The following is a 24,736-nucleotide window of genomic DNA, read 5'->3' as shown; positions in this document are numbered from 1 at the left end:
AAGCAACATTGATCTTTAGATCTGGGTTTGACAAAATTAATACAAACTCGTTATGTAATGACTACCTACCTTATACCTTACGACCTGTAAGGTATAGCTAGGCTGGACAATTGGTGATAAAGATAACGCTTTTGAAATTGCGAGGGCGTCTCAACTGGACCCATTGCCGAGATGTGTTGAAGAGCGGTCTCGAATCTGTAGGTACTTTTTTTGTAAAACGGGTGGCATTCTGTCGTCGTGCGCAAATGAAACACAAGCCTGTATAATAATGTCGGCGTAGTAACGACAAGTCGAGTCCGGCCCACGCGCCGCCCCTCACTGCGACTTGTCGTTACATCGCGCGCTGTTTCTTTATTTATCTCATTCAATATTAACGGGCGAGATCACAACAGATCTAGTTTACAGAACAGATTTGTTGTGGTGCTGCTCTTTTAAAAAAATATAAAAAATAAAATAAAAATATATCTTACAAACAAAGGTTGATCGTATCGAATTAGAAGTGGTCGAGAGCACCGGCCCGCTCGGGGCGGACCCAACATCAAAACTGAGTGCTTCTAACAATTATACAACAAACAAAATTTGAAAAAATTTCACATATATTAATTGTAATATAATCTCGATTTAATCTCGTCGTGTCGGACTTGATATTGTTACAGTAAGGCAGGTCGGAAGTGGAGCGTCTCTCTCGGCCCCGTTGTTACTATTATACAATCCCACAGTTAGCTCCCGGAGATCGACCGAACAATATCAAACCTTTACAACTCGTCCATAATACATGTACACTTACAAATAATAAGTAACGTCCACAAACTACTCTGCACTACCGCACCCGCGGGAGCGCTGTCGCTCAGTGCGCGGCCTCTACTACTACTACTACTACTACTACTACTACTACTACTACTGCTGCTGGTAGTATCGGTACGTCACGCACAATTAGTGTATGGCGCGAGATAATGATACAGTAGAGTCGCGCAACGAGCAAGGCGCCCGTGCTATCTGCGGAGTCCGCGGCGCCACCCGCCGGCCGGGCCGACTCCGCAGATAATGTATTATATATTCTATCTATTCTCATATATATAAACAATAACTATAATTTACGTACTTATGATTAAAGTTTACAGATATTATTTATAATTAACATGAATATTGCTTTCGTTTATTTATATATCATTAATAATTTACATCGCACTTTCACTAGCTATTATTGAAATATATAACTATAGATACGGGCTCAAAGTCAATTCAATTAAATGACTTTTATTATATTTAATTTCATGTGTTATATTGTTCAGTAACTGAAAATAGAACAGGTACTATTTCAAGTAAATAATAAAAGAAACCGTTACCTATTATTATTATATTATTATTATTATTATAATATTACATTTAAAAAAAAATAAAGTTTAACCTCGTCCCCGGCTTTCGCAGTAGACTCTGTCTGGCACGTGCTCGACTAACTACAATAACCTAACAATTCCTTGACTACAACCTCGTGTCGCGACCGCGCTGCTGCCCGGGGGCCCCTCGCGCACGCAGCCGACACACTGACACACACTGACGCAATCCACGGCGCGTTCTGTTAGAGCCGTTAACACAACAACAACAATCACAACCGTTACACGTTATGTCAGTTTTATCAAAATGACGATAGTGCCCGCGAACGACGCGATTACCAACTTTATTCTGACAACATCAGATATTTCATTTGCTTGTACATTTTATAGCCCAATGTGCATTTATTAATTTCTTTGCCGATGATAGAAAGAACAAAAGCTCATTAAATAATAATAAATGATAAAAACCCAGTAGAAATGAATAATATAAATACAGTATATTGTAATGTAATAATGCACATAAAACAAATTGCACAGTACCACGTCGGCATGCACCGGCCCGCGGGCCCCCGCCGAGCGAGACGACGAGACGACGCAGCTCTCGCCGCTACAACGTGGAGCCCATCTATATGTATAAGTATTATAAGTACCAACGACGCTCTGCGCCCACTGAGTTTCTCGCCGGATTTTCTCAGTGGGTCGCGTTTCCGATCCGGTGGTAGATTCTGCGAAGCACTGCTCTTGCTAGGGTTCGTGTTAGCAACATCGTCCGGTTTGAGCCCCGTGAGCTCACCTACTAGTTAAGGTTACGCTGAAATAGCCTCTTAAGGCTATCAGCTTAGGTAGGAAAAAAAAAAGACGCTCTGCTAATGACAATATTATTGTGAAGTAGTTCCGCGCGCGCTGTCGGCGTCTCTTTGTTAAGCAGGGCGTGCCAGGGGACGGCGGGTCCACGGAACATGCGCCCGCCACCACATTCGATTGTTCTGAAGCCGCTCCGGTAGAGCGCAGCGGACGGCCAGCGCGTACTTAGCAGCACTACGGCACTATTCTATTTAATGAGTCTTTGTGGAAGCTTCTGGTGCCTCAAAGATAACTACTTCGAACGGAACCGCCATCCGCTGGACAGCTCCGGGGAGATCCGGGCGGACCGGGCGACGACTGGGGGCACGACCAACCCTTCGACGAGTTCGACGAGAACGGTGTCGAGTGCTTGAAATGCCTAAAAGTACCGAGAGGATTAGAAAGGAGGGGGACAATAATCGGATACAATTTCTGGAATACCGATGATACAAGTGATGAAGATGATATAATTTAGGGATTAAATTCAAAGAGGCTGACGCCAAAGAGCTTTTTCAAGAAGTTCATCTTCTTCAAAAGTGTATGTCAAGCGTCTGTGCAAGTGTTCCGAGCGTTATGGAAGAGTTCCCCTCAAAATGAAATCAATCAAACATGCTGGAGGCGGCCGCCGGTACGCGCCATCAATCTTCAAAACTTTTCAAAAAATAACGGGTGCAAGGTCTCGTCTTGCACCCCGCATATCCTAACTACTGCACTACATATACATCATTACTTAATCTCAATGTTTACTTCTTTTTTAGTAAATAATCACAATTCGTGTAATTTTAAGACACAAAAATAAAAAGAACGTAAATCGTGGATACTGGTGGCTGGTAATAATTTAGCTGCGGCGCACTGGATGGCGCACTGGATGGCGCACTAGTCGTCGCACTAGCTGGCGCACTTGGTCTTGCCGTCGAGCAGCTTCCGCCAGAGGTCGAACTGCTCGTGGTAGCGCACCATGTGTATGGCGACGCCGCGCTGCACGGTGCAGGGGTGCGCCTGCACCTTCTTGTTGTAGAACTCCGGCGCGAGGCGGCGCGTCACGTGCAGCTTGGCGGCCAGCACGCCCGTCACGAACACGTCCTCGAGCCGCAGGTAGGGCTCGCGGGGCGCGGCCGCCAGCAGCTCGCGGACCACGTCGGTCGTCAGCAGGTAGGCCGGCCCCGTCGCGAAATCCGGGAACACCTTGCCCGAGAACTGCAGCGGGGACACGTAGTACTTGGACTTGGTGGTGCGCTTCGGGTACGACTTCTTCACGACCTTCCCCCAGATGGTGCGGGTCGCGTTGGCGCGCGCCGGCGCCGCCGCGAACTGCAGCAGGCGCGGCACGTTGATGAACATGTCGTCGTCCGTCTTCAGGAGGCGCGGCGCTCGCGGGCAGTACGTGTCCGCCCACTCCAGCATCGAGAGCGTCTTCAGCGTGAGGTTCGAGTAAGAGTCTCGGAAACGGCCCACAATTAGGTCCCCGTACAGCTCGTCCTCGGCGACCAGGGCGGAGCGCAAGTCAGGGGGCGGAGTGCCCAGCATGAAGGCGATTGTGAGGTCCCGGCGTGCCGCGTAGTGACCCCAGGTGAAACGGATGGCAGCGCGCGCCTCAGCGTGCGAGGGCGCAGACGTGATCAGCACTAACATACGGAGGTGTGCCCCCAGCGCCGGACACAGTTCAGGGTGGGGCCGCTCGTGTCCACTCACGTAGACGTCCTTAGTGAGAAGGGGCGCGGGTTTGGGTCGCGGGGTCGGCGAGGGTGGGTGCGGCGGCGCTGTAGTTTGGGACGCGCGGGTGGAAACTGTGCGGTTGGAGGGAGCGGGAGGGGTGGAGGGTGGCACTAGTAGAGGCGCCGGTCGTGGCGCGGGGGGAGGGCGCGGCGCGGGCGGGAGGTGCGCGAAGAGCACGAGTAGGAGGGCCCCGACCGCCAGCAGCGCCGCGCCGTGCGTGCGTCGCAGCGCGCCCATGTCGCACGCGCGGCCTCACCCGCAAGCCGACAACACGCGGCACCACGGACCCTGGAAATGCAAAACACCACGTTCAATAACAAACTAAAGAAAAACACCGGAAGCGAGATACAACTGAAACTGTAATGTTATAAAGCTATATGACTTTTAATAGGTTTAGATCGGCAGTCGAGCTCTCGTCTCTCGGTCCTCAGGTCTGAGTCGATAGTTACAGTGTGACAGTCAGCACTCAGCTTGCGACCCGAAAGTCGGGTTTCAACTGCATTAAGTAAGGACTTATACCGAACGTAAAAGAGTTCTGCTGCAGTGAACCTGTCGAGTCAACAGTCGCCCCTCGCGCCGCTGCCGGCCCGGAATGAAGCCGTCTGGCGCGTTTTTCTTTCAGCTCACTTTACTTTGTTACATTTAAAAAAGATCATCTTTACTTTGGCAATGGTTGATATAGTGAATCAGAGTCGCGTAATAATCCCAGTGAAGAGAAATGTAAAGTCAATAAGTGACCTCACTCAAACAACTCGTCTACGTAATAACACAGCATCACAAAGTCGACCGGCCGGGACAGACGGACCCGCAGCCCGCGCGGCGCCGGACCTCTGCCCTCTCAGCTCATCTTCGATCTGGTTGTCTCGAGTGTACCTATATGTTATTCTATTGTTACAATATGTAACTTCGGAGCTATAAAAGTGAGTGCTAATGATTACTGAATACCGAAAAACACACACGGACACGAGTTTGAATGACTGTGTGGTGCAGTAGTTAGCGGCCCTAACTGTTCCGTCGAGGGTTGTATGTTCGACTAAATTGGGGCCGGGTGACAGGGCGTGACTTGTTCCCGGTTATTTATTTTATTTTTCATTTACAAGTGATAACCGCGCCCTTCAGTGTAGACAATGTAATCACGCATGACGCATCGTCAGTTAGCGGCTAAGTGAAGAGCTTCATTGTCGTTTCCGCAGCTTTGCAGAGTACACGAGCAAGTGCCGTGTCAGCTAGGAGTTGTCGAAGTCCTCGCGAGGCGCGACCTGCTCGCGTGTGTGTCTAACGGCATTTCTCATTGCCTTTATGAGCTTTGTTAGAAATAAGTTAACTGAGTATTCAGAGTACACACGGAGGGAGAGTAATAATAGCTATAAGTGACAGAAGTGCTGCTGACTTCTGAATGTATTAAATAGCGGGAGGATATCAGTAGATGTTGTTCGTGGGATCGTCTGTGCGAGCGGCCTCATCGTAATCCGATAGCAGAAACACGCGGTTCACGTGTATTATTCAAGTCGTATTGTTTGTAAAACATAACGTCGACCAGAGAGACATTACACACACGCATTGTGTTAGGATTGTTTATGTAAACGCGTAGGGCCACTGCGTGGACGTGCAAGCGTTCCCGAGGTAGAACCGATACCTAACAGCCTGGCCACGGGACATTCGCCGATGCGAATATTCGCGCGGTGCGAACGGCGAAGCGTCTAGCGACTAAAACAAGCGCATAGAAATGTACCTAACAAGCCACGCGCACCGGCGACCGGCGAAGCGACCGGCGAAATGTACCGAGCGAATCGCGCGATGCGGCGGGCGAGCAAAACAAATGCATGAATACGGACGGCGCGAGCCACGGAGTCGAGCGGTAGTCGCGGCGAATAGTGCAGTGATTAAATGAGTTTAGTTGTTTTCGCCGCGAAAAATTAACGCCGAAATTTTTATATTTTTTATTTATTTTTTATTTTATATTTTTAAAGTCGTCGTGGCCTAACGGACGTCCGGTGCAATCGTGTTGAGCGATGCACCGGTGTTCGAATATCAGGCGGGTACCAATTTTTGTAATGAAATACGTACTCAACAACACTCAACGTTCACGATTGATTTCCACGGTGAAGGAATAACATCGTGTGATAAAAATGAAATCTTCAAAATAATAATTTGCGTAATTACTGGTGGTAGGACCTCTTGTGAGTCTACACGGGTGGGTACTACCACCCTGCCTATTTCTGCCGTGAAGTAGTAATGCGTTTCGGTTTGAAGAGTGAGGCAGCCATTATAACTATACTTGGGACCTTAGAACTTATATCTCAAGGTGGGTGGCGCATTTACGTTGTGGATGTCTATGGGCTCCAGTAACCACTTAACACAAGGTGGGCTGTGAGCTCGTCCACCCATCTAAGCAATAAAAAAATAAAATAGCTGAAATACTAGCTAGACCAGCTATTTGGAAGTCTAGCCACCCAAAGTATTTCTCGTACTTCTTGTGGAATTCTCCATCTATAGGTATACTCCGATTCTTATTCAAATCATGTACTTCACAATCTTTTCCAAATAATAGGTCCTGAACCAAAAAACTATTAATTTGTAAGCAATATCGAGATAATTTCGATATAGACATTTCGCTGTCGGACTTCCTTACTAGTCGCGGCGGCGAACGTGAGTACCCGTGGCCTGCAAACGGTGCTGCGCGAATGGTCGCCTCGCCCACCGCTTCGCTGTTCGCACCGCCGATCCCCGTGGCCAGGCCGTAAGTATCCTAAGGTAGCGTCAGAACGTTACTTCAACAAAGCGGCGCGATACGGTAACCCTCTTATCGTGGCCACCGCTTATTACTTATACCACACAGGCGAAGGGGCAGCGCAAACACACAGCCCATTGAGTTTCTCATCGGATATTTTAAGTGGGTCGGGCTAGTGTTAACAAATTCTCTCAGGTTTTACCCGTGAGCTAAGATACACGTCCGTGTGTGGTTGGAATAGCCCCTTAGGCTACCAGCGACTAGGTGGGTAAAAAAGGTCCGGAGAGCGCGTGAGCTGGACGACCATATTTTATTGTACGCATCGGCCATCAATAGTAACCACGTGCGTTGTACATTTCATAAATTAATGTGTAATGTTTACATTGAAAGAACGTCGCTAGTTATTGGCATAGACGTAAGATGCACTTATCTGGTAGTGGATACCAGCAATACCAGGTCGGCATTTGTTTGGAGACGCGACTACAAAACTGTTCGAAGGGCGTTGCGGCTCGAGTTAACTACCTCAGAGTCGACTCCCCAGTGTGTCGGCGTTAACTAACTGAGTATACACACAACGTTATAAAGCCATGACATTTGACGGTGCTTCATCATAATATTTGGTTACAAGCGAGAAGACAGTAAAATGGCAGTTCCTGTATTGTGTAGTGTAACTTGACACGCGAGCCGACACGGCGCCGGCGGCAGAGGGTCGTGACGAAATTTGTTCTTGGGGTTCCGCGACCAGTTAAATGTTTATATAAACCTGGCGCCCACCTTGAGGGTTCCGGGTGCCGGCTAAGCTTTTCGTACAGAACGCCAAGCAAACTCTCCTGGTGCATTTACGAAACTTTAGAAAGTTTATAGGCACAGTACAGAAGACTTACTTAGAGCTTACGGGCACTCAGTAGATTTTTGGAACGTGTTTATATGTAAGCGCTATTTATACTGCTAAGATAAAAGATCAAAATTTCGAAGGTAAACGCAATGATACCTACTAGATACGGCTATATAGCTAGATCCGTATATGTGTCTGCATGGAACGTAATGCCATGCATCGGTACCTTCCGGAGCCTACATTCAAGTCGGGCATAGATCACACTCACATGATACCATCTACTTCTCCCGAAGTTGTAGAACCGTAAATAAATTAGAAGGTATTTAACGAAAATTTATTGAAACAGAATATGTGCATGCCTGTTCACAATGCATCTCGGGACCGAGTTCCAAGTGTCAAGGTGTCTGATTCTTTAAACCGGAAAGTATTACTCCGTCACGTCAATAATCAGTTGATGGCGGTGCGTACCCCCACAGACTCGGAATACTTCAGACTACCAGAAAAAAACAGTGTACTTCATGTAATCATGTGAAGCGGTGGAACTAAATCTAAACCGATTTGAATTAAAAACAAAGATGTCGCGGAACTGACGCGGGACACGACGCACAAAGATATGATTGTGTCCAGCACGGGGCCGCGAGTGTGTTATCGGCACATACATGTGTACGTACATATGTACATGTACAAGGTCTGTCGTGTCTCTACGCTGTCACCGCTCACCCGCTCACCTCTGGTACACGTGGAGGCATTATATCGTAACAGTATTGTGTTCTATCACTTTCAACCAGTTCTCTAACTAGCTAGCATAGTGAGCAGGTACAGTACAGGGATGGTATCGCGGTTCCGTCGGCGCCAGTGCCGAGGACGCGGCCTCCTGCTCCACTCGCCGCGAGTTGCACAACGCGCGTCACCTCCGACGTCGCGCTACACAAGTTGGCTAATGTTTGCATTGATCTTAGCGACGGCCGGAAGGTTATCGGCGCGCAGGCCTGCACTCGGTCAATGTCGCAAACGTTTCATTTTATTATGAAGAATTGTTCATTGCAGGGACCCAATGATTAACGGAGAAGAATCCGGTATGTGCGACTTACTCCGGCACAAAAATCATGAACGTTTGAAGTTGAAAGTTAATTTGTAGGTGTCGATCCGAGTCGGTCGCGTGTTTCACTTTCACCGCTAGCTCGCATAAACACACGCGAGCCCCTGGTTTCCGCGACATCTTCTATAAACGTTTATCTCAACTGTATTTCCGTACGTCGGCGCGTCGGCGGTACGTAATCATAAACTGGCGTTTCCGAGCGGTTTCGCTCGCTGTCGTCTGTCAGTCATTATAATAAATGTTTCACCCCGTTGCACCCCTACGAGGCGCAAACTTGGAACCCAGCTAGACACATTTGTTATTTGAACGAAACTTAACTTAGTGTATGTCTTGAGCTAGATTTTTGTCGGTTAGATCGCTATAGCTCCTTTAGTTGTGTTGACACCTCGGTGTCGTTGTGCTGCTGTGGCATGCTGCATGCGCCCGGCCACCACGACATTTAGGAACATCAAGTTTGGGGTAGTCGAATGTTTGATGTCTGTCCAGCGAATTGAGCAGGCAGTTGACAAATCACTCCGCTCATTGACCGGGACAGCTCGTTTGATGTATGGATATGGTAATACATGTTGACAGCGGATTCTTTCGAACCGTTTGGATCAGTGAGTCTCATCGTTCTCACTCCGATGACTGTATTTCTAAATGTAAGCTTGTTTGTTAGGCTTAGGTCACAGTGGCAAGCGGTCGCAGGAGCACGTAATTCCTGTTTGCACCTAGTTTCAAACGTTTGAATTGTTAGGATTGCGAGTGGGGAATATAAAGTATATAAAAGAAATGCATGTCTCTAAATTGACCTGGGGGGAAACCACATCAAAAGTAGATCGTTACGGGCGCTCTCATAGCCATGACTCTACCACCGATTTCAAATGGGTTTTTTTATTTATTTTTTTGTGCTTTTTGGATTTCACTACTGAAAATATTTGGCAAGAATCAGGCTGTTCTTGAAAAAACAAACCGTGCATTTGATTACTAACAATTTACGCATTTGCCTATCCGAGGCGTTGGTCAATCGTTGAGGTCCGCGCGGCGGCGGCGCGGGTGCTCCGTGTCATCGTGTCTCGGACGCATTGCTTTAACGACTAACTGGTACATATACATACGCTTACGAACACATGCCCGAGACTACATTACATATCTGGCCGTTTCTATGCAGATATACAGTGTGATACAAAATTGTGCACAATTGTCTAATATACATTGTTGGAATAGTATTACTTAGTTAATACGTAATTATATCGCTGAGGGTCAAAAGAATAGGATAATCTGGATGAAAAGCGTAGAAGAGGAGAGCACGGATTTTTGTGGAATAGCAAGGTCGATGAATCCCTGAGCAAACAATAGAGTCCATACGTCATGTAAACCGCGGAATGCAGATCGCTGCAGACAATGTAGTGGTCAAACGTGCAGCGCATACTGTGCACAGTGGCACGGCGCGGCGGCGTGCAGAGCTGCAGACCAATGACTCACGCGCAGTGCGAGGTGACCGCGCAGCAACAGAATACCCGCATGTTGCTCCGTGGTACACTATTGTAGGTACGAGCCACCAGCGACATCGTGGTGTGTGTGTGTGTGTGTGTCCTGCAGGCTACACGTTGCGAGTGCAACAGAGTTCATTCACCTCGCATCGCGCGCGCACATCCCCGTGCCACGACTCTTAGAATAATTTAACTAATTAGGCTAGAGTTATTTCATTACAGGAGACTAACTACGAGACATGTAAACGTGGCCGAGCGACTAGTCGCGGGAGCCGCGGAGGCGCCGCTATTGCCCTGTTCACACAACACTTTTCGTCTAAGCCTCGCGTTATTTTCCTCATTTTGAAATATGCAATTACACACAGTTTAGGTCACGCTTGACTGCACCAGACTTAACATTACAATTCAATTTGAATTTCAATTCAAAGTCTTTGTCATAATATCATAATGATCATTGTTATACCTCAAACGTGTGAAGGAGCTTATGGTCCGCCCGCCGGGTGTGAAGTGGTAACCGTCGCGCGGCTGCCGCCCGCCAGCACCAAGTCACCAGGTCGGAGTAGGTATGAGTGGCACTCGTGGACGAGGAGTCGTGACTGCGGCAGCGCACGGTGATTACGCGTGTACGATGTGTATGCGCGGTTGTGACGCCTCTATCGATCTGCCGTTTCGTTCGAAAGTGACGATATCGATCGAACGTTACATATCATTATGTTTGCCGCGCGATAATATATGAATTAGAGCGAAAATATTCAATTGTATACAAATCAAAATATACGCGGAACCGACTATGTATCGCAAACACCATAACACTTATCAATGGCATTGATAATGTTAATCAATTAGTTTTTGGTGATAGGATCTTATTAATATTAGGTCCTTTCTACAAAAACGATTATTCTTATGTGTTCACAGAACAGAACACACACAAAAATGTACACAGAGAAATTACCTAACAGTCTTCATCTACGACCACATTGTTACTTTAACGCAGGGGATAAAGAAACTCAACTGTGTCGTAGCGTACCTCACGAAAGCATTCTCGTTCCTAACAAGTAGCACTGTAATGACTGACAGAGTTCTACTTCATGTGATGACGTCACTCATGTCACCACTAGCATCGATATCAGCTACACCGCGGCGGTGTCCGCTGCTGCGACCAGAGTAGGGCGCTGCAGCTGGTGGCTAGCGATAGATAGGCCTGTACCGACAATAGCCTGGAGCACATGTTCAGAGATCAAGCAGAACGGGGGGGTTATAGCTGTAGATCACGGGTTTACGGTAACGATAAATAAGCGGGAAACTGACTGATTAGCTAACATGGATAAGTCATAAAGTGCTAAGTACCGGTGGAGTGGACCGCCTCCCGGGCGGCGACCTCGCGTGATCCATCCCACTCACGCTGCCGAACAATTATAAATACGTGATTCATTCAAGGTTAATCATTAAATTAATATTTTTTCTACAAATATTTAGAGAATTATAATGGGCTATTTAATTTGCAACATAGCGCAGGATCTCAACAAACGAATCAATTATTTTCGATTATAATGTGAGAAATAACATTTTCTATTTATTTGGCGTAGATAGTTGCAGAAGATCTTGTCCCCACCAGTCGCAAATGGTCGCCGGGGACCGTTGACATCACAACTTGAACGAAGCCACCCACTTAAGACATGAGGTTAAAAACTCAACTGGCTCAGACTCAAACGGTTGTCCCGTCCTGCAAATCGGCACGCATGACTTCCTTGAGTATGTACGTCTGCGCTCAGAAGACTGTCCGAGACTAGTGGTTGCAACATCTGTTGAAGTATATACCAACTCCAACTCCTGATCTGATTTTGAACCACCCGTGAGAATATCCAATGAACTGCAGCATAAAACTCACTTTTGTTTCAACCTAATCAGGACTCACACTATTATCATGTGTACTTTAACTATATTCATTGATGTCTAAGTATTATTGTTTTTCATTATAAAAGATGTAGTGAATGTAATATTTTACTGAGAGTCAGAGATAGGTAGTATTAATATGTATCACGTTTAAATGATGTGGGTATTTAGTATAAAGAAATAAATTACTGTTTATTAATTATTCTACAATCTGAGATTCAAACAAATATTTTTAATGAATGTGTTGTAAACATTACATAGTACACATTGTAGATAACACGTCATCTAAGATATTCAGCAGGTAGATGTGTGAGCTCACATCTATCACTATCATGCAGAGAACAAATGTACTTTCCAACATTTGCACAAGGTGCATTGAGTACACTTTGTTATCATGAGCTAGAGATAATATTTATTATGCTAACAAAGCTTTAAATTAGGCACTTTATTCTCATTTAATATAGATGTGTCCAGAGACGTATTTAGAATGCATAGTCAGTGTTTAAATTTAGTTTATATTTTTAGTAATTTTCTCATAAAGCCATAATAATGAATTACAGTAATGGCTATGCAACCCCTCAAACCAAAATAGATGATTGCAACACAGCAGAAATAAGAGAAGAAATGAAGAAACGCTCAAAATGCAATGGCAGAATATATGGGTGTGCAAGCGTTAATATATAAAGGTAGCTTGTTATCCTATAAAAGATAAATTAGCAACTATTAACTACGATTCTACTCAAAAAATAATGTGCTCAATATAATTTATTATTACATTTCTCAAAGCATTTTATAATGTAATACGATAAATTAAAAGAGTCTTTGCCTTATTAACTTGAAGAAAAATATACTTTGAATATACTTATTACAAAATATTGTTACTCAACACAAAATCTATATTTTGTTACAATCTTGTTTAGTGATCGGATTCTTCCAGAATGTCACAAAAAAATATATTCATTTCAATTTGAAGAAATTGGAATTATGAATTTAATTTAATTAATTTAATTATTTATTAGATAATTATTTAAAACCTTTTAATAATAATGATAAATTCAATTTCAATAATTTATTTAATTTTCAATTATGTGTGCAAAGTGTAACTTATGAATTACATACCTATTGGCAAAAGCACTTTAAGTACATACTAAGATTAACAGTTACTTTAATGTTAACTAAAGTTGTCTTACTTATCATAAATTAAACTTTTCTGGTAACAAAACTTTTAGTATTCAATAAAGTAAACCCAAGTACCACAAAAAAATGGTGTTTATACAGTTTTTTCCAATCTAACAAAAGGTTTCTATTGTTCATTTTTAAATAATGGGACATATTTTTAAATAAAACCATATTTTTTTTCTCAGAAATGTTAATGCTAATTGAATTCATATTTTAGATCTTCAGTTATCAGACTATTATTGCTTGATGATGTTCCTGAACTTAGAAATAAAAACTTAATGTCATGTCTGACTAATGTCATGACTGTACATTGTCTAATAAATGAATGTAAAAAATACTTATTACAGACCTGCAGATGATAATATCAGTTGTGCAAACAATTCACTTAAATTAACAAAACCTGCTCATAACTAATGTCAATCCACTGCTGTGCAAAAAGTATACCTTACAATGGTACAGCTGTTATAGTACTACGTTTTATACGTTATGAATTGTATTATATAGTTTTTCTGAAGAAAGTAGGCATGAACTTAGTGCTCTTAAACACGGACAAATGCAATGGAACAATGAACTTGAATTCGAATGTTTACAGACTTATATGTAAATTCTTATTCATCTAGTAGGTATTGAATACAAACTTTACTTGTATGTTGAGTTTGATTGTAAAACATTCATTAAATTCTTACAAACTACCTAGTTCCTATCGGAAACTACACGATATATTTTTTATTAAATGAGCAATATTAAACTAATATAATACATTAGGTACAATTTATTTTTTATTTTGTATTTATTAAGTGTTGTGATTCTCAGTAGATACTCACCATAGTTTTATGTTGCGGGGACGCGTTACTGCCTGGATACAGGGAGTCTGCGCCTCGATATTCGCTAACTTTTCAACAAAATGCCCCGCAATATTCGATAACGGTTTTTGCGACACATCACACGCTTAACCGTGACTCAAATAAACGAATAATTTTGATATTTTCACAATACACACATCGCAAACTAAAATTTTCAACTCATGACTACCACTGACAGTAATGACTACGTAGGTACGTATGTCGTAAATCGACAATCGACCCACCACCAATCACGGAATAGTCTGTCGCTACCACAGACAACACAAAAGTCAGATAGAACCTTACATACTCTCCGAAACAAAAGAGGCAGACAAAAACATATTTTACTTTAGACAAAATAGTCTTACGAACCAATTGCTGAAAGTTTGGAACAGAAGTGCCGACTATTTACAGCAACTGAATTCAGTAACTACGTATGTGCGCGGTTATGTTAATGATTCATATCGTTACATACATCATTACTTACTTACTGCTTTAATCGTCCACATTGATTACGATTACAATTTCGTTGCTTATCTTCAAATCTCTTTCAAAAACTTACCTTATTGATTTTATAGTTCGAACAATATTTTCACTTAATTTTTTATTTATTTATGAGAATTTACCAATGGCTTGAGCAATTTGCCAATCTGGTCTGTTGGCTTTAATGTCAAGCATACCTAGTCAGGTCATAAATTCTGTCACATGTTTAATGTAAAATAATTGAAACAAGTTTATTCATTATGTAACCATTCATATACCAAAATGAACTTAACAAAACATAGATTCTTATGACACTAAAGTTTATACAAAATGACCTCCGTGATTTTGAATACAGGCCTTCAATCTGCGCGGCCAGTCGTCTATCGCAGCACGAACGAGGTCCATGTCAATATCGGCGGCTGCCTTAATCAAGGATGTCTTGAGTGACTCCAAATTGGGATGAGGCTTTGAGTACGCCTTTTCCTCCAAGTGTTGCCATATCTTGTAATCTAACGGATTCAAATCTGGACTGGAGGAGGGCCAGTCTTCGTGCCAGATGAAGTCGATTTCACGCGCCGCCAGCCAGTCTTGTGTGCTCTTCGCTCTATGAGCTGGCGCCGAATCTTGTTGGAATACCCAGTGCCTGTTATTGAACATGGTATGAGAAACAGGTTCCACAAGGTTCGTCAGGACTGTATTTTGATACACAACTGCATTCGTTTTTACACCTTTCTCACAAAAATGTACCTTTGTTAAGCCCCAATAAGAAACTCCCAACCATACCATGAGCGAGGATGGAAAATGACCTCGTTGGACACGCGGAATACGGTTGCTCGCTTCTTCACTACTGTGTGCGTACACCTTATCATTTTGTTTGTTCTAGCTCTCTTCTACGGTAAAAATTTTTTCATCCGAAAAAAGAATTTCCCGATATTTTTTTCCCGCGTACCGCTTCAACAAAGCGCGGCATCTCTTCAGTCTCAGGTCCATTAGACAAACATTCAAACTAAGTATGTCCTGTTTTTCTTCGATATGCCCGAAGCCCTAAGTCTTCATTTAACACCCTTTTCACCGTGGTTCTGCTTAACCCCATCTGAAGGGCCAACAGTTCTGCTTACGTTTGGGATTTCTTTGAATTTGCGCCTTCACAGCTTTTATCACTGCTGGAGTCCTAACAGACCGAGGGCGACCATTTCTTGATCTGTCATCTACACTAGAGTCTTCATTGTATCGTTTGATGGTACGATAAACGAATCTTTTGGTTATATTCAAAATTTTCAGTATGTTAAAAATTTGAATTGGCGCGTAACCGCAACGATGCAACGCAATAACTGCAACACGGGGTTCTTTAAGCGTCCACTCCATATTTAAAAATGAGTAAAATTCTAAAAGTATAGGTACCGGTAAAATGGGGCGATTAGGGATTGAGAGGCGAATCGGGATAAAACCGGGAAAATCTTTCGACGCTCAATATAAGTTTTATATTCGTTGCAAAATCTTCCATTTTTTGTAGTTTAATAGTAGAATGTTGAAAGTTCACAAAACAACTCTGAATATGCATGATAATAGCTGCTAACTTATAAAAAATCGCGTTTCAAATTAACTTCCTGTGGTGGTAATTATTTTAGTGCTAGAAACTTTGCTCTCTTTTATTTATTTGATAATAATAGAAGACGACTATGATTTATAAACGTTATTTAGTGTTTGAACCAGCATATATATTAAAAGTAAGTCTCAGTTGTTATTGGTTTCAATGTATTTGATTAAATAAAAATACATGTAAAAATCTGTTGTTTTTGGGGATATTGGGGACGTCTTAGGTACAAATAACAACGAAAAAGGGGTCAATTGGGATGAAAATACGTGAAATGGAAACGACCTAAGTATAAATAGGTACAGGTTTGTAGGGTTGTCTATGTAGTTATAACAATATTTTTTAAATTTGTTGGTAAAAATCTGGTTTATTCGAAGCGAAATTGGGAATAAGTCTTTATTTGAAATAGATAAGCAATTTAATATAAGTAAGTTGATTTTGCAGAGACATGTAACAAAATCAATGAAATCTCAAGGTGGACAAAAATGTCTAAGTAATACATAATAAAATATTTAATATTTGTTCAGAGTGGGGGTATTCATCTGATTAATCCATGGAATAACCGACACACCTAATCTCTTAACCCAGATAGAAATATCAGCACTGTCGATTGCACCTATAATTGAGGTGATGTCTGCCATGTACTTTTGTCAGTTTTTCAATTTTTTTTATTGATGATCACTTTGTTGGTGCAATTAAATAAATAAATTAATTAAAACTCTATATAAATATAAAAGTAGTGCCAACCCTAGCAAATTTCTCATTTCGTCCCAATTAACCGCAATTTTCGGGTAAATAGGGATTACACCTATTTTTGCATTTTTTGCTTAAACTGGAATGCTAGTTGCATAATTTTAAATTAGACAACAAATATGCCCCCAAGACTCAATCATTTTGATCCTGATATAGCATTATATACATCAACAACTACCTTAAAATTGCTCATAAAGTTGGAATTTGTCCCTAATCGCCCCATTTTACGGTACATTTTTATTTTCATGAACAATTCGAAATTCGAATTCAATAAACTTTTTTGTGGCCAGCATTCTAAAAGAAAAGTTTTTACTGTGTGACAATACTTATGACCTGACTAGTTATATAATTCTTATTTAATTCACATTACATGTACATTAACACATTATAGTGAGGGGTAGATCTCAGGGGTATTTAAAACTATGGGTTAGTCACCAATATCGAATTTCGAATTTTAATCTTCCTTTATCACAAACAATTTTCAATTTTAAACAATAAATACATTTAGACGCGGGCGCACGCTATACACACTCAAAACGGAAGCGCCCGGAACATAGATTATACACTGTTGAAAAGATTGACATAGATGCTAACTATGTATAGCGAGCGGGCATACGGCCGCGAGAGTGACGTACCGGTCGGTTTACTACATACTCCCCCTCTAGTCCTGGAGGACGCCCTCGCTCCTGGACTAGCATCTCATTACTACTGGGCTGAGGGACAGGCGCAAGACCAACCATACCACCAGCTGCGGGAGAAAGACGTGGAGCTTCAGCACATGGTTCAGCATGCCGTGTCGTCATATGCCCTGGAACTCGAGAATCTGTTTTAACATTCTTTGGGGGACGACCACGTTTCTTTTTAGGCATCGCCGGCCGCGGAAGAGCATCACTCTGATTCTCACGGTATAGAGTGAGATCGTTCACATGATATTTCCCTAAAACTTCATCAGGTTTGTCAACATGCGCGACGTGGTAAGTAGTAGGGCTGACCTTTTTAACGATGCGATACGGACCATCGCGTTTTGGAACAAACTTAGAAGTAAGGCTCTTAGCGCTCTTACTGAGGACGTGTGATTTGATGAGAACCATGTCACCTTCGTTGAATGTTTCAATGGGCCGTCTCGAACGATCAGCATACCCTTTAGCTTTATCTTGAAGCGTCTCTACACGTTCGCGCACCGCTGAAAAGGAGTTAACAAATTTCCTGAGATAGGGAGTTATTTGGGGAACAAAGTTATCTTTGTCTAGAACAGCACGAAGGTCATGGGTGACTTCTGTGGGGGACCTCATCTCTCTGCCAAATGACAAGTAAGCAGGTGACATACCTGTGGTGCGACATTTAGCGTTATTAAGAGCGAACCGAATCACTGGTAACATGTTTGGCCAGGAAGTGTGGTCATATTCCACGAGTTGTGCTAATAAAGTCTTAAGATCTCTGTTTTTGCGTTCGGCGGGGTTTGCTTCTGGGTGATAGAGAGGGATAAGGTTTTGCTTTATCCCCAGGATGGACATGCATTGACGCATGACTGCCGAAATAAATTGTACGCCATTATCAGAAACTAGTCGGCGTGGAAGACCAAACCTCATAAAATACTCCTCTATGAGGACATGTGCACACGCCTCAGCAGTAGCTTCCTTCAATGGGAAAAGTTCTGTCCACCTCGTAGCAGTATCTTCTATAAGCAAGATCCAACGCTCCCCCTGTTTTCCAGGTGGTAACGGGCCGAAAAGATCAACTGCCAAGACCTCGTTGCGCTGGTTCATCACCGGCGTCTGCAATAGACCTGGAGGCTTGGTATTAGCAGCCTTATAGCGTTGACAATGGATACATGCCTTTACATAGTCGGTTATGATTCTTCTTATTCCTGTGAAGTAGAACAGACGTGAGACTTGTTGGTAAGTCCGGTCAATTCCTGCATGTCCAGCGGTAGGGGCATCGTGAAGCTCTTTGAGAATGTCGGTCACTTGATGGGCAGGAATGACTAATTGTGGAGCCTCGGCATCAGAATCCGGATTAAGTCGATATAAAACACCTTGTTCCATTAGAAATCCTCTTTCTGACCATCTTTTAGCAGCAAGTTCATCCACTCCTTCCAGTTCTGTGACGATCTTCTGTATTTCCGGATCAGTCAACTGGTCTTGACGTAACTGGGTAGGTGACTTGGTGGGCAGGTCGCAAATAACAGAACAGATGCCGCAGTTATTTTGTGTTTCGTTGGAACAGATCGGTCTACTTAATGTGTCAGCGACAACGTTAGCTTTTCCTGGGGTGTACTCGAATCTGATGTCAAATTCTTGGAGTTTAAGCGCCCAACGGACCAACCTACCAGCAGGAGACTTTAAAGAAAGCAACCAACGCAAGGGTTGGTGGTCACTGCCTATAATAATTGGTTGGCCGTCGAGGTATGGCCTGAAACGCTCCACGGCCCAGACTACAGCAAGCGCTTCCCGTTCTGTAGTAGAGTAGTTGCGCTCCGCTGCGGTGAGTAGGCGGCTAGCATACTCGATAGGCCTTTCGTCCTTGCCTTCCCCTTGAGCTAAAACTGCGCCAAGTGCATAGTTGCTCGCGTCGGTACGCAGTACTAAGGGTTGTTTAAAATTCGCTTGAACAAGTACGGGCGCCGTGGTCAGCAGACGCTTCAATTCTTTGAATGCCTGTGTTTGTTCAGGTCCCCAGCTCCATGTGTAATTCTTCTTGGTCAGTCGAGTAAGCGGTTCTGCTATCTTTGAAAAGTTTGGAATAAACTTCCTGAACCAAGAGCATGTTTGGAGAAAAGTTTTTAAATGTTTTAGGTTAGATGGTTCCAGCATATTAAGGACAGCACTGACCTTCTCAGGGTCAGGAGACACACCGTCTGGAGTGATGACGTGGCCCAGATAACGGACCCTTTCTTTGGCAAAAGTGCACTTCTCTCTGTTTACGTGAAGTTTAAATTCAGACAGACATCTAAAAACAGCTTCCAGGTCTTGTAGGTGTTGCTGGAATCCTTCTGAAATAATTAACAAATCGTCTAGATAAGCAAGTACTGTAACATCCTTCAAAGCAGCACAGGAGCGTAGACGATCAATAAGCCTTTGGAAAGTCGCCGGCGCATTCTTCAAGCCGAACGGCATTCTTTTAAAACGGTAAGTGCCTAGGGGGCAGACAAAAGCTGTTTTGTCTCTGTCTGCTTCTCGGACCATAACTTGCCAATATGAAGAACGAAGGTCTATTGTGGTCATGTAACAATTCTTCTTCGTACTCTGGAGAAGATCATCAATGCGTGGGAGTGGGTAAGTATCCGATTTGGTTACTTCATTTAAGCGCCTGTAATCCACGCAAAATCTTACATTACCATTGGACTTCGGTATCATCAATGCAGGAGAGCACCAGGCGGATTCGCACTCTTCAATGATGTCATCTGCCAGCATCTTCTCTATTTCATTCTTCATCGTCTGCTTCTTGGAAGGGTTAAGGCGATAGGGCGGCACAGCTATCGGGGGGTGATCACCGGTGTCTATGCAATGTTCTATGAATGGTGTCGGACCTCCCCCTGCTGTAAAAATACTTTCATGCCGAATAAGGAACTCAGATAATGCTTGGCGCTCAGCTGATTGCAAGTGCATGCCTTCATCATCCCGAAGCATGTTAGCAGAAGCTATGCACACACCACGAGACATAGGTTCAAAAAGTAATTTATAATGCACCTTAGCATCAGTACTAAAATACCATTCATGACGATGAAAATCAATAATAACTTTGGCAGCATTAATAAAATCAATACCCAGTAAAGTTTCATTATCATTAGAATCAGGGAAGATTATAAATGGAATATTAATCACTATGTGTTCTAACCTCACTGGTAATATGGTTGTCAATACATCCATATTCCGAACATGCCCATCAGCAAGTTTGACTCGCCTAGTGGAGGGAGTAAGAGGGTGACCTTTATGCAGAAGGAGAGCATACAGCGTGTGACCAGCAATACAATGCTTAGCTGCTGTATCTATAAGTGCAGTACCCTGTTTACCGAGAACTTGAATTTTGAAAATAGGCCGTAAATGCAAATACCTATCATCACTCTCACGGTCGTACACGGACGCTACAACACTTCCCTCACATGTACAATAATTAAACTTCAAACAATTATCAATTTCCACACATTCGTTAATTTTTCCAAAATTACACTTACTGCCTTTTGTGTCACAGTCATGGTTAGTTGAAAATTTTAAATTATTACAATTTGGTTCAATTATTTGATTATAAGGTAAAATTGAGTTCTTACATTTAGGTCTAGTTCCCTGGTTATAACAAATATTTAAATTTTTACACTTTGTCCGAACATCCTGATTATATAAAACATGAGAATCACAAAAGGTTGGCATCTCATTATTACTAGTGCAATTACAGTTAATATTCTTTGACACAGAATCATTACAGGCATGAAAATAAGATTTTCTGGAAGTAGGGCCTCTGTTAATGGTAGCATAATTAATATTTGCATCCCGGTTACAAAAATTTTGACATTCAAAATTACTCAGAAAATTATTTTTGTCATGCTGCTTAACATCATACATTGCATTCTGAACAGGTAAATTAGAACTAATTGTGTTATTAACATTACACTGAACACTATAAAACGCATTATTGTCATTTTGCACACCCTCGGAAAAGTTAGATTGACTTTGCTCACCTCGGTTGTTTAACTTACGGCACTGTTCCCGTGCATGTCCAAACCGTTTGCAGTAGGAGCACACTGGACGCTGTTTCTTCGTGGTCACGAATCGCTCTGCAGAACCTGGCACAGCAGCGGCAGGCGTGGCAGCGGCAGGCTGGGCGACAGCGACAGGCACAGCGGTGGCGGGCACGACGGCCGCGGCGGAGTTTGGAAAGCGCGCGCGCGGCGCCGGGGCCCTCGCACGAGCGGCGCACGGTTCAGGCCGACTCGCAGCCTGGGCCGGCTGGGCACGGATCGAACGGACACCACTAGTGGACGACACTGGTCTCGATTGAGTCTCCTCTATCGAATCTTCTATATTCCGAGCATGGTTTAATAATGAATTGAAAGATGTGATTTCTTCACGGCGCAATCTTGTGCGTATTCTATTATGAAGCAACCCGTATATCATATCAAGTTGTACTTTTTCAGTAATATCATCCCGCGGTAGCTTTGCCATAAGCGCACGAATACGAGCAACAAACTTGTCTGTGTTTTCGTTATCCTGCGGGGAAGCAAATATTTCCAAATATATTCTATGTGGTGGAAGGCGGGTGCCATATGCATATATTAAATTTTCTTTGGCTTCGTTCCAAGTGGAGATGTGATGCTTTAATCCTAGCCACCACGTAGCTGCATCAGCAGACAAAAGCATGGCTAGGCCTCGTATGATGTTAGCGTCAGATACTTGAACGCATTCTGTATAGCTTTCAATTGCATCTATAAAGGCCTCAACAGATTCACCAGGTGCACCGCTGAAAGAAGCTCTGCAACGCGCCAAGGTACCATCTACGTTCACTGGGGGCATCGGCGGAGGTGCCGGAGTCGACGATCTTTGTTCCATCACGTACGACATAATGTTCTTAAATGTTTCGGCCTGCGAACGTTGCAGCGAGGCCATCAACGCTGAAACATCATCCAGGTTGAACGTAGAATTGTTGCTACGTGATTCGGCGTGGGGGCGATCATGGGGGCTATCATGCTCCTCGTGATTTTCGTTGGCATTTGCATCTGCAGCAGGAATAACGTCGTCTTCGCGACGTTGCTGGCGATCTTGATTTCTAGTTAAAGGCATTCTTTACAATTAAGCACCAACAGCATACAATAGTTAGCAAATTTTTCACAAAAGCGTGCGCGCCATTTTGTTAGTCCAAGCAAGAAAAAAATTAGGAAACGTTGGGCAGCCAGATATAGTGAGGGGTAGATCTCAGGGGTATTTAAAACTATGGGTTAGTCACCAATATCGAATTTCGAATTTTAATCTTCCTTTATCACAAACAATTTTCAATTTTAAACAATAAATACATTTAGACGCGGGCGCACGCTATTCACACTCAAAACGGAAGCGCCCGGAACATAGATTATACACTGTTGAAAAGATTGACATAGATGCTAACTATGTATAGCGAGCGGGCATACGGCCGCGAGAGTGACGTACCGGTCGGTTTGCTACAACATTTAATTTTTAACATTTAATGAACACATTATGGATAATAAAAAAAATCAAATTGTTTCATTATTCATTGTAGTTAATCAAATAATTGTAATTAAATAGATTAAGGTTATTAAACATATTACAGATTATTAACAGATACCTAGGTATCATTTAAGTAAAATCAGCTCTGAGGAATTGTTTGAGATGATACCATAATCTCGTTTTTACCATCGCACCGCCCGCCACCGGAGTAGAGTTCATCCTTACTACCTGGGGCCATTGCGTTTATTCACAGTGCGTTTCCAGAGATCTTCTTGGCTACGTACCACCCGCCTTTGGAATGATCCCCTCCATGGTGTTTCCCGAGCGCTATAACATTTCCTTCTTCGAACGAGGCTTGTGGGGAGTACCTACTTATAGGTAGGCAGCGGCTTGGCCCCTGGTATTACTGAAGTCCATGGGTGAAGGTAACCACTCACCATCAGGTGGGCCATATACTCGTTTGCCTACAAGGGCAATAAAAAAAAACTTTAGGAGCAATCAATATAACAAATGATGTAACAGCGTCAACGATAATTGGGTTATAAGGGTAAACACACAAATAATATAAGTAATTCATAGCGCAAAATTTGACTTTCAGATGTGTAGTTGTATGTAACCAAAACTAAAACATGAATGAACGAATTAAAAAAAAAAAAAAAAAAAACGGACGCCTATATTGACTGAACATTTTTAGAGATCATGGGAAGTCAGGTAAACCAGGAGATGGGTCCTGGATATAAATAATTATCGCATTTAGTTTTTAGTAACATTTGGTTGGGTTCTTCAATAAAATACTGATGATATATTAGGCATTTATTGCACACCTTGCTTAGCTGACGGTAGGCGAACGACTGCCTTCGCAGGAGCGTCGCCCGACAACGCACATACATACACGTCATATTGCAATATGCAACATTGCATATTATCTACACTACAAGTTAATTAATATAGGGAGAACAAATAGATCCACAAAAGCACAGCAATTGGAATTCAAGGTATTCATCATAGAATGAAGCTCAACGCATAGCAGACTTGTTTGAAAATTGTAGTAAAGTTATCAGAAAGGGATATTGGGAGAATCTGAGATAAATAATTCTGTTTGAATCTTTTAAATCTCTGCCAAACAACTGTTGACGGGGACGAAGGCCAAGCGGAGGAACAGCTTGTTGTCAGTATTCACACACTTCTTTCGGAGCAAGCCACAATCTGCTCATGCTTACGAAGGTAGTCAATAGTCAGATTATATATGCAATTTACTAAACATCTTTTCGGGGTACATATATTCTTCTTTTTTTACGATTGAAGGTTTATTGGCGGCCCTGAGGCCTTTCTAGTTTCCACTCTTCCGTAGAAACCACATCTTAGTCTCTGCCAGCTTACATGCTTGCAGTAAACAAGTTCAAGTTAATAGCCCATTTGTAGTGGCATCCATAAGCATCAACTATTAAATAACTAATCTGAGCTCGCGAAGAAGTGATGTTTTTTTTTAGGATTAAAGGATTACTGGTGGCCCGGAGGCCTTTCCAGTTTCACCAGGACAGGTGGGCGAGCAAAGGCTCAGCCAGGAGGAGTGGGATTAGCTAACAACTGCCCGGGCGTCTCAGAAGGAGACCTAACAACTCAAGAGTAGCTGCTTCGCCGATAAATGTACTACTACCGTATCGGAATCGCGACCCGCTGAAAAGATCCGGCGAGAAACTCAGTGAGCTGATGCATGAGTTAGGTTGCAGGTTAGGGTACTCGGTTGGGGTATATTCTCTGACCATTAAGAAGATGAATCTGTTTT

The 24,736-nt window shown here is 43.1% G+C and overlaps 1 protein-coding gene across 3 annotated transcripts; it reads right to left on the bottom strand.

Moving 5' to 3' along the window:
• Nucleotides 1-261: 261 nt before the first annotated feature.
• Nucleotides 262-23,423, bottom strand: LOC101735995 (beta-1,3-galactosyltransferase 5). Of its 3 annotated transcripts, XM_038021101.2 has the most exons (3): nt 22,927-23,423; nt 13,927-14,642; nt 262-4,181 (listed from the first exon to the last, which is right to left on the bottom strand). In XM_038021101.2, the coding sequence occupies exon 3, from the start codon at nt 4,128-4,130 to the stop codon at nt 3,066-3,068; it is 1,065 nt and encodes a 354-aa protein (XP_037877029.1). In that variant the 5' UTR covers nt 4,131-4,181; nt 13,927-14,642; nt 22,927-23,423; the 3' UTR covers nt 262-3,065. The 3 variants fall into 3 exon arrangements, with proteins under 3 accessions (XP_037877029.1, XP_037877031.1, XP_037877030.1); XM_038021103.2 differs by lacking the exons at nt 13,927-14,642; nt 22,927-23,423 and adding an exon at nt 13,452-13,593; XM_038021102.2 differs by lacking the exons at nt 13,927-14,642; nt 22,927-23,423 and adding an exon at nt 10,494-12,128.
• Between the last annotated feature and the right edge of the window lie 1,313 nt (nt 23,424-24,736).

This window comes from Bombyx mori, chromosome 28, assembly GCF_030269925.1.
Source record: "Bombyx mori chromosome 28, ASM3026992v2".
Classification (NCBI taxonomy): domain Eukaryota; kingdom Metazoa; phylum Arthropoda; class Insecta; order Lepidoptera; family Bombycidae; genus Bombyx; species Bombyx mori.
Note: the sequence above shows the minus strand (reverse complement) of the source record. Positions and strands in the feature narration are given on the sequence as shown.